Below are 12,353 nucleotides of genomic sequence, written 5' to 3'. Positions count from 1 at the left end.
GTACGACATGGAGATAAACCGCTACCCAGCTTTCCCAGGATCCTGAATCTGGGAAAGATGGATGATAATCTCATGTGGAAGCTACGATATGGCCACCCCCTTGATTGGACCCTTAATAACCAGGATACCCAAGCCACCGTGGGTCCATATAATACTCCGCAGAATTATAATCCTCGCTGCAGATTGGATTAGAGCAGATTATGAATATAAGGATTGAGCTGCAATCTGCCGGCGTCCAGATGTTGTAGAACTACAAGTTTCAGACTGCCCTGTAACAATTCCAAAGGGCACACCCTCGGCTGTGTAGAGGATGACGCTATTATTTCTATTCATTTACCCCATATTTTACTCCCGAAATCTCAACGTCCCGAAAAAAAAAAAGTTGTTAATTATGACTTTACATCTGTGGATTGACCCCCAAACTGTGGGGTTCAGACCTCTACAAATAGAACAGGTGTCCATCCATCCAGGTGCAAAAGCGCTCCCCATTGAAGTCTATGGGAGTTATGGAAGTACCGTCCCTTTAAATTCTACAGGATGGGCCATACATTAGCACAGGAGCATTCACAAGTGATAATGACACATTTCATATTCACCAGGTAGTCGCTTCGCACCAGGTCTGTCTGTTTTTCATTATGACGCTCGGTTTCCTGCCTAATTGAAGGAGAAGTTTTTAAGATTCGTGTTTAATGAATCCAAATAGTGAAACAATAACGCCTGACCCTCTCCCCTCCACCTGCCAATTCCTCACCCTCGTCCTTCCGATGTTTTCCTTGGTTGCTTTGCTTTTTAATGGCCGCCGGTGTCTTCTTTCACTACAATTGCAGAATACAGGCTGTAAGCAGTAGTCAGGATCTTGCTGATTGACTGCTGCTGCCACTGATTGGCTGGAGGATCAGATGACTGAGGAACATGACATTACTTAACATCCTTCTTGTAGGTTTTCAAAAAGTGATGGAAAACCCCTTAAAGGGATGGTGCTGGCCCTGATATCTGTCCTTCCACATCTCTCCCTATGAAATTAATGAGAAGTTATCACTTCCTGTCCCAGAGGCAACAGCGCTAAAAAAGCGGAAAGATTTGTACCACTTTTTTCTTTATATGTTAAAGACCACTTCCCTTAAGCAAGTTTTCAAATCATGGAGGAATGGGAAATCCCTTTAAAACTTATTCCAATAGTCTTGGAAAGAATATTGTCAGATAGGAATTGTAAGTACAAGCACTTTTGCAATTTACTGCTTATTAAAATTTGCAGCCGTTCTTGAGATATTAACACTTTTCTTTTGTTTACAGCTCGTTGCCTGGGAAACCGACCACCGATGCTGTCTAGCTTGTATTAAATACACTGATGCTGAGCCGGGATTAGGAGGTAACAGCTCACTTCAAGGATCCTGGCCAGCTTCAAACCAAGAGCAAAACAAAAGAGCTTGTAAGCGCTGCACAGGTTCTACTGTCTAGCAGCGGTGGTCGGTCTCTAAGGCAACGAGCTGTAAACAAAAAGTGTAAATATCTCGAGAACGGCTGAAAATATTAACATGCTGTAAATTGCAAAAGTGCTTGTTTTTGCAAGCTCTATCTAATACCCATTGATGAAGATGAGAGTAACCCTTCAAGTTTACAAAAATATGGGATGGACGTTAGTATCCCTTTAAGTCACAAAGACTTTAAAATGCCCAAACTATAATTGTGGGGAAGGTTCTCGAATTATCTCAAAGAAATAAGATCGGCAGGAAGAAAAACAGATAAAATCTGAAAAACGAATGCTCCGTATTAAATGGTGAGCTCCGGCAGACAGTTTTCGAGTCCGCTGGTACAGAGGAGATGTTTTATATGATTAAATCTGGATTTTTACAATTAGAACATTGAAAACTTCATGAATTGGTTTAATGGAATCAGAGCAGATAAGGAACTAAGAAGATGGAGGAGATAAAAATGGGCGGCAGATTGTAAGAATAGAAAGAATAAAGAAAGGGTCCATATTGCGGGGGATGGGGCGGTGATATGAGGTCCTGGGAGAAGGCAAGAAGTAGAGAATAGTGACCAGCAGATCACCATCAATGGTTCTATTAATCATCTTAGCTGGAATCCAGCACAAGTCTTCTTTCCTCCAGTGCCGACTTCCTGCTCCCTGGTAGCTGGTGGTGCCCGCGGGCATCTACAGGACGGGCAACACTCACATATCGGTCCATAACCTGGTGACTATATAAAGTGTCTCTCACTCTGGAGGACCCGACACAACCATGACTTAGGGTGGTTTCACACTTGCGTTTTTGTCTGCAGCGTTTTTTTTTCCTATCTTTAACATTGAAAACGCATGCGTTTTTTTGTGTGCGCGTTTGGTCGCGTTTTTTGACGCATGCGTTTTTTTACTGCATGCGTTCATTTTCTGAAATGCTACTTGTAGTATTTTTAGAAGCGTTTTTTGGACCAAAAAAAAACGCATGCGTTTTTTTTGGGTCAAAAAATACATTGGAGTCAATGGGGACGCATGCGTTTTTTGGTGCATGCGTTTTTTGCAGTAAAAAACGCATGCGTTTTTTTATTAAAAAAACAGAAAACACACTGATATGCCACCCCCCAACATAAAGGTGATAAAGGGAACCTAACCCTACCCCTAACCCTACCCCTAACCCTAACCCTAAGGGATCCTAACCCTACCCCTAACCCTAACCCTACCCCTAACCCTAAGGGATCCTAACCCTAACCCTAATCCCTTTATGGTTAGGGGTAGGGTTAGGGGTAGGGTTAGGGTTAGGATCCCTTAGGGTTAGGGTTAGGGGTAGGGTTAGGGTTAGGGTTAGGATCCCTTAGGGTTAGGGGTAGGGTTAGGGGTAGGGTTAGGGGTAGGGTTAGGATCCCTTAGGGGTAGGGTTAGGGGTAGGATCCCTTTAGGGTTAGGGTTAGGGTTATGATCCCTACCCCTAACCCTAACCCTAACTGTTTCTGTTTATAGTGGGTTTTTTACTCTTTTTTGATGATTGGCAGCTGTCACACATTTCTCAGCATGCATTTAAAAAACGCAAACGCATGTAAAAACGCATGTAAACGCGTCAAAACGCCGCGTTTTTTTCACCACATGCAAAAACGCATGCGTCAAAAAAACGCAGCGTTTACACGCATTTACATGCATTTTTTCACCATGCGTTTTTTTGCGTTTTTTACCGCAAAAACGCACCCCAAAAAACGCCAATGTGAAACCAGCCTTACATGGAAAGCCCATTAGCATCAAATACAATTGTGTAATACCTCATTTCCCCTGTGGGGGTGCTGCAGGAAAATTGAACATGTGTAGGGGGTTCCTTGACAAATTACTGTTGATTCCTTGTGACAAAATGGGTTTGTTTACTGTGTTTATTCTCTTTATTGACAGAGATTGAACTTTCCTGCGACCAGGTGAACATTTCCATTACTTTTGCCCATTTCAAGGGCAAACTGACCGCACGGGTTGTAACGCTGAGCCCCCAGTGATCAATTATCTGATCTCAGAGAAGTCCACTGCTGAGACCATCATATTTATCACTGGAGATCACAGGGTGTTCTGCTGCTGAGATCCCCAGCAATTAATAGATTGATTGATCACAGGGAGATCCACTGCTGAGAGCCTCGCTGATCAATAAGCTGACTTCAGAATGTTCTGCTGCTGAGATCCTCAATGATCAGTATGCTGATCACAAACAGATTAATTGTTCAAATCACTAGCAATCAATAAGCTGATCTTGAGGAGATCCACTACTGAAGCAACCAGCAATCAATATGCTGATCACAAGTAGATCCACTACTGAATCCACCAGCAATCAATAAGCTGATCACAAGTAGATCCACAACTGAATCCACCAGCAATCAATACGCTGATCACAAGTAGATCCACGACTGAATCCACCAGCAATCAATACGCTGATCACAAGTAGATCCACTTCTGAATCCACCAGGAATCAATAAGCTGATAACAAGTAGATACAAGACTGAAACCACAAGCAATCAGTAGGCTGATCCTCACGACGGAAGGTCCACTACCGATACCCTCAGGGAGGATCACTGCTAAGACCCCCTAGGAATCTAAACGATGATCTTAGAGTGCTATGATGCTGAGATCCACAGCATTCAATAGGTTGATCACAGGGAGATCCACTACTGAGAGCTTCGCTGTTCAATAAATTGATTTCAGGGAGTTCTATTGCTGAGCTCCTCATTAATCAATACGCTGATCACAAGTAGACCCACTGTTCAAACCATCAATCAATACACTGATCATGAGGAAATCCACTGTTCAAACCACTACCAATCAATACGCTGATCACAAGAAGATCCACTGTTCAAACCATTAATCAATACGTTGATCATGAGGAGTCCCACTGTTCAAACCACCATCAAACAATATGCTGAACACAAGTAGATCCACTGTTCATACCATCAATTAATACGCTGATCATAAGGAGATCCACTGTTCAAACCACCAAACAATATGCCGATCACAAGTAGATCCACTGTTCAAACCATCAATCAATACGCTGATCATGAGGAGATCCACTGTTCAAGCCACCATCAAACAATATGGTTAACACAAGCAGATCCACTGTTCAAACCACCAATCAATACGTTGATCACAAGTAGATCCACTGTTCAAACCATCAATCAATATGCTGTTCACAAGAAGATCGACTATTCAAACCACTGGCGATCATTACGTTGATCACAAGTGGATCCACTATTTCAACCACCTGCAATCCATAAGCTGATCCTTAAGATTCTCCACTGCTGAGACCCCCAAGTCATCTATAAGTTGATCTCATGATCTCAGGGTGTTCTGCTGAGATTATCAGCCATCGATAAACTGCTCTCAGGGAGGATTTCTGCTGAGATCCCCCCTCACAACTCAGCAACCAAAAAAGATGATCTTAGGGTGTTCTGCTGCCAAGATCCTCAGTGATCAGCAGGCTGATCTCAGGAACGCCCGCTGCTGAGACCATCAATGATCAATAAGCTGATCAAAGCGGTTCTGCTGCTGACTCACGCAGCGATCAATAAGCTGATCTTCGGTCCAGCATCGAGACGATCAGTGATCAATAAGCGGTTCTGCTGCTGAGACCCCAGAGAACAATCGCGGGGAACTTTACTGCTGGGAACCCTGGCAATCTAAATCTACAACCTGGTATCAAGGTGTTCAATTTCCCTACAGCTCCCCCGCAGGAGAAATAAAGCATTACACATTATATGTGGATGTCAGCAGTCTGTTCATGTTCTGCAGGGACACACGGACTAATACATGAGGACAATGAATGGGAGATCGGGATCATGGTATTTGAGGGCGATTTTAGTCCTCATCTATAGACTAAATTGCAACGTATAGACCATCACAGATGATATTACCCGCATGACGCATTGTTTTTCACACTTTGGGGGGGATAATGGCTGCTATTTGGCCATTACTTACATTTAATGGCACAGAGAGGATGCATGGCCATGCTTTACAAATTACATTTCCAGCCCTCGCAGCAGCGCAGGAGACAAGCGCAGCTCCGGAATGAGATGTGGGCAATTATAAACTGGACGGGTGTGCGCGCTGCTCCTTCCCAATCAGAAACATGGACACTGTCCCTTTAAAAATGTGCCTTCTCCGGGGTCTCATTCTCTCTGCATCAGTAGACTTCAGTTTTTTTTTGCATAATGAAAGTCTGAGTGGCGTTGTAAGGGGCGAAGATACCAGATCTGGAGAATAGCTGTGTAATACTAAATATCAGAGAGAGCGGGGGGGAGGAAAGAGAGAGAAAGAGAGAGAAAGAGACAGGGTCAGGAGATGTGAGGCTGGATGGAAGGACGCAGAAGAGGGAAGAAACGAGGGCAAGCAGAGATTGGAGCAACCAAGACTGAGCAGAGGAGAAAAAGGATCTGATCCGGAGAAAGACGGAAGACACAAAGTGTGCCGAGAACATGTAAGATCACAGGTGGGACTTGATGGACTCGTGTCTTTTTTTTTTTTTCAACCTTATAAACTATGTAACAAGTGGATGAAAGACAATCTAAGGCAAGGCGAGACCTCCGAAAGAAAAGAAGAGCTACTGCAGGTAGACGTAACGTGCCACCTTCTGAATGTACACTTTTAGGACGGAGACTTGGGTTTACAGTCCAAAAACCTAAAGCCTAAGCTGGGATTTAAACTTTGCCTTGTAGAAGACAACAAGAGATGGAATCCATCCTAGAAGATCCCATCTTCTGTTACGTCTGTATAGAAACCCCAAAACCTACATGAGCCCCAATCTCGTAGACCATGGGATGCACACTCTGCGAATATGTGTACACTGAGCATGGGAATTGCAACAAGGTTCAGTAGCTGATGCCTTTTTTTTTATCCAAAAACCTGACTAGCTGGAGGGTAAAGCTGCTCATCACAGGCAACACACATGCCAGGAGATTGCAGAGAACGAAGAAGCAACCTGTTCAGCATCAGTTCCCGAACTTACTATAGGGTTATTACGGATTTACATCATGCATCGATATTTCTTGCGTCATTTGGGTTTGCACAAGGACAAGGCGGACAGAACATTTTTGCAGTGACTGAATGAAAAAGCAAGGAAGGAGCTTTCCTTCAGCAGCACAGAACCCATCTAGGAGCTTTCCCTTCAGCACCTTCTCAGGAGGAGATCGCAGAGCTATGAGCTGTCCCTTCAACACCACTGAGCCCGGCTACGAGCTCTTTCTTCAGCACCTTGAAGCAGATAACTGAACCCAACCATGAGCTGCCCCTGAACCCAACCATGAGCTGCCCCTTCAGCATCTCAGAGTCTGGAAATGAGCTGTCCCTTCAGCACCACAGAGTCTGGAAATGAGCTGTCCCTTCAGCACCACCGAGTCTGGAAATGAGCGTTCCCTTCAGCATCTCAGATTCTGGAAATGACTTGTTCCACCACCACCATAGTCCACGCACCCATCCCACCGAAGAAAGAAAGATCTTTGCAGTTGGGATCAATGTGGCATCTACTTTAGTCTGAACATTAGGAAACTTCCAATATCCATTGCTCGGAATCCAAGGCGAAAGTCACAAAGTGCAACATTCTAACTTATCACTTCCCGACAAAGGGTCATAGGACAAGTCCAAGGAGCAAACTTGAGGTTCTCAAGGTCATTGAACTTGTTCTCCTGTCAAAAAAAAAAAAGTTCTTCAAGTCTGGATTATACAATCTTAGACGCTTACTTCATCCAGGTTCTTCTCATGCAAGGTGCCCAACTATCATGACCAAGAATGAGGATGTGTGACAGAGGTGTTCAGATGCTAATTACCACTGTGGGGGCCTTTGCAGCTTTTAGTCTGATGACCATAGCAGTGGGCACGGATTATTGGCTGTATTCGAGAGGGGTCTGTAAGGCGAAATCCACCAATGACAATGAAACCAGCAAGAAGAACGAAGAGGTGATGACTCACTCAGGGTTATGGAGAACCTGCTGTCTTGAAGGTATATTATCATCATAATAGACACCTTTGACCCATTGGCTCGGTGTGATTGCATTATTGTGTTGTGTGGTGGGACTTTGACGCTAGATCTCTGGAGGTTCTCGGAGCTTCATGGTCCCGGTGGTTCCACCACCATTGCTTAGACATAGGCTGATAGAGTACAGAGTGTGAGCTCATATGTTTGTAGAGTACGTAATATATTACAGAATTCGTCCCGGTTGCCATCGAGGTCCGTAGATCTTGAAGACCATGGTTGACTAATCTTAGGTAGGGTGTAAGAGGTCAGGTTGGAATATGAAAACCATAGTGTCCTGCTCCTTAGACTACAACTCAAACGAGAATCCCACTCATTTTACTAAACCTTTAAAGATCCCTTAGAAGTCCCTCATCCCGATGCCCTGGAACCCTCCCACCCATCAACTTCCAACTAGGACTGTGCTCCCCTCATTCCCCTGCACCATCCCACCAGACTCAGATCTCAACTATCACTTTGACAATAAAATCAGTTCGGTTTCTATGTTGATTCTATGTGGGATATTTTCTAATATTAGCTTCTGTGTGGGAGATAGCTAACAGAGCATTGCTATGGAGTTCTGCTCGGCTTGAAAGGGTTAACCACTTCGCAGCCAGCGTCCAGCCCCTCATGCCATCGGTGCCACTTCTTTACCGTCAGTATTCAATATCAAAAGCTTGGACAGAAATTAAAAATATCCATGTTTGCTGCTTTTTTTTCGCATTGGTCTACAACCCCTATCATCCCATATAGATGTTATATGGAAAGTTATGTAATGCAGGGACTATAATTTTCATAGTGGCGTCTGGTTAAGAATCTCTGGTTTGGGTTTTCGAGGCTTTTTTTTGCTTTTTTTCTATTTAGGCTTAAAAATAAGAAAATTGAAAGAGCATAAATTGGGAATAACTAGTTGCCACCAAGGGTCGTTAGTAGCCCAGGAGCTTCTAGGTTCCAAATTTTTATTTGAGGTTTTTTTTCCTTGAGCCGTGGAAGGGTTAAGAAGACAATACAACTCCTTGCGCTGCCTAAGTCACTGATTCCCCCCTGTATTTAATCTTCTTTTCATTGCGCAGATTAATCAAGCTTTCTCCAATCTCTCATGTTTTGACTTCCAGATCCGTTCACCTTCCATAGGAGATAAAATGGAGCTCCGTGCAACAGACTATTATAAATGTTTAATACCCGACCTTCTATTCTAAGGAGGCGACGATGCACTTGAAGGTCACCCCTAATTTTGGAGGAGTCGAAAAGTGGCAATTTACAGGAACCCTCCTGTGGGGAGATAAAGTCACTCCAGAAGGTTGTCATCCCCATCCCCCCTCTATCAAATCCCTGCTGTAAAAAAAAAAACAATCCAAAACTAAAAAAAAATCCTAATAGTAAAAAGTCCAATCTACGAGAACTGTGGCGGCCATCTTTCCCTTTAAAAAGCAAGGGGGGCAAAATAGGTGCTGATCTGAATCTGTGCACATCCGAAGGCTGATTGGTGGGGGTACCATGTATTGGGGGCTGCAACCTGTATAGTCGAAAAGTGGCAATTTACAGGAACCCTCCTGTGGGGAGATAAAGTCACTCCAGAAGGTTGTCATCCCCATCCTCTATCAAATCCCTGCTGTAAAAAAAAAAAAAACAATCCAAAACTAAAAAAAAATCCTAATAGTAAAAAGTCCAATCTACGAGAACTGTGGCGGCCATCTTTCCCTTTAAAATGCAAGGGGGGGCAAAATAGGTGCTGATCTGAATCTGTGCACATCCGAAGGCTGATTGGTGGGGGTACCATGTATCGGGGGCCGCAACCTGTATAGGGCTAGGTCATCGATACCCTTTAACCCTGACTTGACAGTTGGCTAGTAGGGCAATGCCCGGAAGGGCCAACAACGATGACAAATGCAAGAAATCCGAGCTCCTCTCATGCACATTAATTGCCCAAAACCATTTATAATGGATGGTAAGCGGCCCATTACCTTTGATGCCCAAGGGGCCTAAATTAATCCAGATTCACCCAAGATCCTAGTGGTCCATTGAACTCAACATTAAGGACCCAAGGGGGGCAGTGATAACCACGGAGCTACCATGAGTATATAAAGTACAGAAGTGTAAATTGTATCAAGCAATGATTCTATATTATACACGAAGCAGTGATGTAATAATTTCCATATGATATATGACAGTCTGCCCCCTCCCTAGAGTGGACCGCTGGGGTATTACAAGTCACCCTGGTACTTCATGCTCCAGTTTCCAGTTCTTAGCCCGCAGCCTCTTGTCCTTCCATGGCTACGGAGGTCCTCAGTGGCCGGATAATGTACAGGAGATGGACAGACACATGATTCAGCGCATGATACTGTGTCACACAAGCATTTCAAGACTGATAGGCTGCCAGCTGGGCACGGCCCTATGGGGGCTTATACTCATAACCGCCAACTACTGACGATTTTCTAGCCACTTTCCAATCTGGTTAGATCAAGGAAGTGTCGAAAGAAGGATCTCACTCATTTTATTAACTTAGAATGGATTGGATTAAAAATAAGTGTATACTATAGTACATTACATAATAGAACATTCTATATTATTATACATATTAATAAGGGAAATTATTACTGTAATTCCCTAATACCAAACCTACACAGACAGTGATGCTAGTAACAGGTTGCTACAGTGTTTTATTGAAGAACCACATGTTCAATAGACTTAAAGGAGACGTATCAATATGTCTAAATTGTCTAATTTTACTCTTATTTTATTCTCGCTGACTCCCTGAGTATTCCGTTTTTTTCCTTTTTTAAATTCGCCATACGGTTCCTGAGATATGGGGCTTTTTAATTTAGTGTTAACTTTTATGGTTTTAATAAAGGGGGTGTGGCTAACAGGAGTCTCTGAGGGCACGCCTCCTTGATAAAGACCATAAAAATGAGCAGTAAGTAAAAAAAAGCCCATATCTTTGGAACCGTATGGCGGATTTAAAAAAGAAAAAAAACAGAATACTCAGGGGAGCGGTGGGAATAAAATAAAAGCCAAAATCTGAACAAATATGACCTGGTGACAGGTTCCCTTTAAACCAAAAACTAGAATGACATTCTGCCTCTTAATAATGTTTCCTGAAAAAAATAAAAATTTGTCATTTAGGGCAGGGGTGTCAAACTGCATTCCTCGAGGGCTGGAAACAGGTCATGTTTTCAGGATTTCCTTGTACTGCACAGGTGATAATTTAATCACCAACTCATTATTTGTGTAGGTGATTAAATTATCACCTGTGCAGTACAAGGAAATCCTGAAAACATGACCAGTTTGCAGCCCTTGAGGAATGCAGTTTGACACCCCTGATTTAGGGCTCTCAGTTGGGTGACAACACAATAAAAACAGGATGGTGTGTTGGTTGTCACCAATCCTTTCTGCATAAAGAGGCACTCTGCTTTGAACTTTTCCTTTTGTTTTAGAAGCCTCTCTTGTTGATAAGCTAATCATGGATTATCCTATGTCTGGGATCTTCAAATATTAGATGTGATCTATGGGAGAACCTGGTAGAAAATGTGCAAATTCTCTACAGCGCCCCCGCAGGAGAAATGAAGTATTACACCCTTGTCTTTGAAATCAATGAGCTCTCTGCGTAATGCAGGACTAGTCAGGTCCTCCAGAGCGAGAGGCTATCTTTAAAACCTTTAGATGTTTGGGGTCCTGATTTTTGGCGACTCCTGTATGAACACAGTACATAAAATAACTGAAAAATTGTGGATATTCTAAGGAAAGTAACACGTTTTTCCATAGACTATAAATTTTATATTTTCTTATAAAACTATTTGTTACTGTAACCTCTGGATTATTACTAAGCCAGAAGGTATACGGATATTGTCCGCCGCAGCTTTCACGCGGATAAATACATATTAACACTGAGAAATGACAAACAAAATTGACGGCTGTGACACATGAATTATACGGCAGAGCTGAGCTGACAAACGAAACAGACACAAAAAGGCTAAGATCTGGCATCCGGGCGCGATGTTTACTATTCTGAGATTCCGCCAAATTATTGAAACCCTTAAAGGGGCCGTCCGTTTCTTTTTTTTCTCCATTCATGTCGGAAGCTGAAAGTATCATTCTGCCTGTTACTATAGAGAAGCTTGATCGGCCAATCAGAGCTAAACGTCTCGGTCACACGTCTGGGCGGGGCTAATACTGATGACTATTTCTTAGTTCTACCAAGGAAATTTTGAAAGCAGCGATGGAGCTGAATGTAGAAAGTGACGAGGAAAAGCGTGAAATCTGTAAAAAAAACGGTAAAGGAAAGTATTGGCCAAGTTATTCGAAATTTTAGGTAGATTCAAACTGTGAAATTTTGTAGCGAGTGGATTTACCCTTTAATTTATTGTAATTTTTCCTTTATTCGGCCATGGGAAGCAGATCTTAAAAAAAAAAAGGTGGCAGAATTATTTGCTATGGCTTCTATAGAAAAGGTTCACATACAGTACAGAACAAAAGTTTGGACACACCTCATTTAAAGATTTTTCTGTATTTTCGTGACTATGAAAATCGTACATTCACACTGAAGGCATCAAAACTAGGAAATAACGCATGTGGAATTATATACTTAACAAAAAAGTGTGAAACAACTGAAATTATGTCTTATATTCTAGGTTCTTCAAAGTAGCCACCTTTTGCTTTGATGACTGCTTTGCACACTCTTGGCATTCTCTTGATGAGCTTCAAGAGGTAGTCACCGGGAATGGTTTTCACTTCACAGGTGTGCTCTGTCAGGTTTAATAAGTGGGATTTCTTGCCTTATAAATGGTGTTGGGACTATCAGTTGTGTTGTGCAGAAGTCTGGTGGATACACAGCTGATAGTCCTACTGAATAGACTGTTAGAATTTGTATTATGGCAAGAAAAAAGCAGCCAAGTA

General features: G+C 42.8%; 1 protein-coding gene across 1 annotated transcript in view; it reads left to right on the top strand.

The window, feature by feature from the left end:
• Positions 1–5,518: 5,518 nt before the first annotated feature.
• The window catches only part of LOC138645325 (voltage-dependent calcium channel gamma-3 subunit), a 66,847-nt gene continuing 60,012 nt past the window's right edge, over positions 5,519–12,353 (top strand). Inside the window, exon 1 of the mRNA XM_069734539.1 lies at positions 5,519–7,448. Coding sequence (XP_069590640.1) covers positions 7,238–7,448 — 211 coding nt within the window. The 5' untranslated portion in view covers positions 5,519–7,237. The remainder of the gene's footprint in view (positions 7,449–12,353) is intronic.

This window comes from Ranitomeya imitator, chromosome 7 (genome assembly GCF_032444005.1).
Source record: "Ranitomeya imitator isolate aRanImi1 chromosome 7, aRanImi1.pri, whole genome shotgun sequence".
Classification (NCBI taxonomy): domain Eukaryota; kingdom Metazoa; phylum Chordata; class Amphibia; order Anura; family Dendrobatidae; genus Ranitomeya; species Ranitomeya imitator.
The sequence above is the reverse complement of the archived record's forward strand: the minus strand, read 5'-3'. Positions and strand labels throughout refer to the sequence as shown.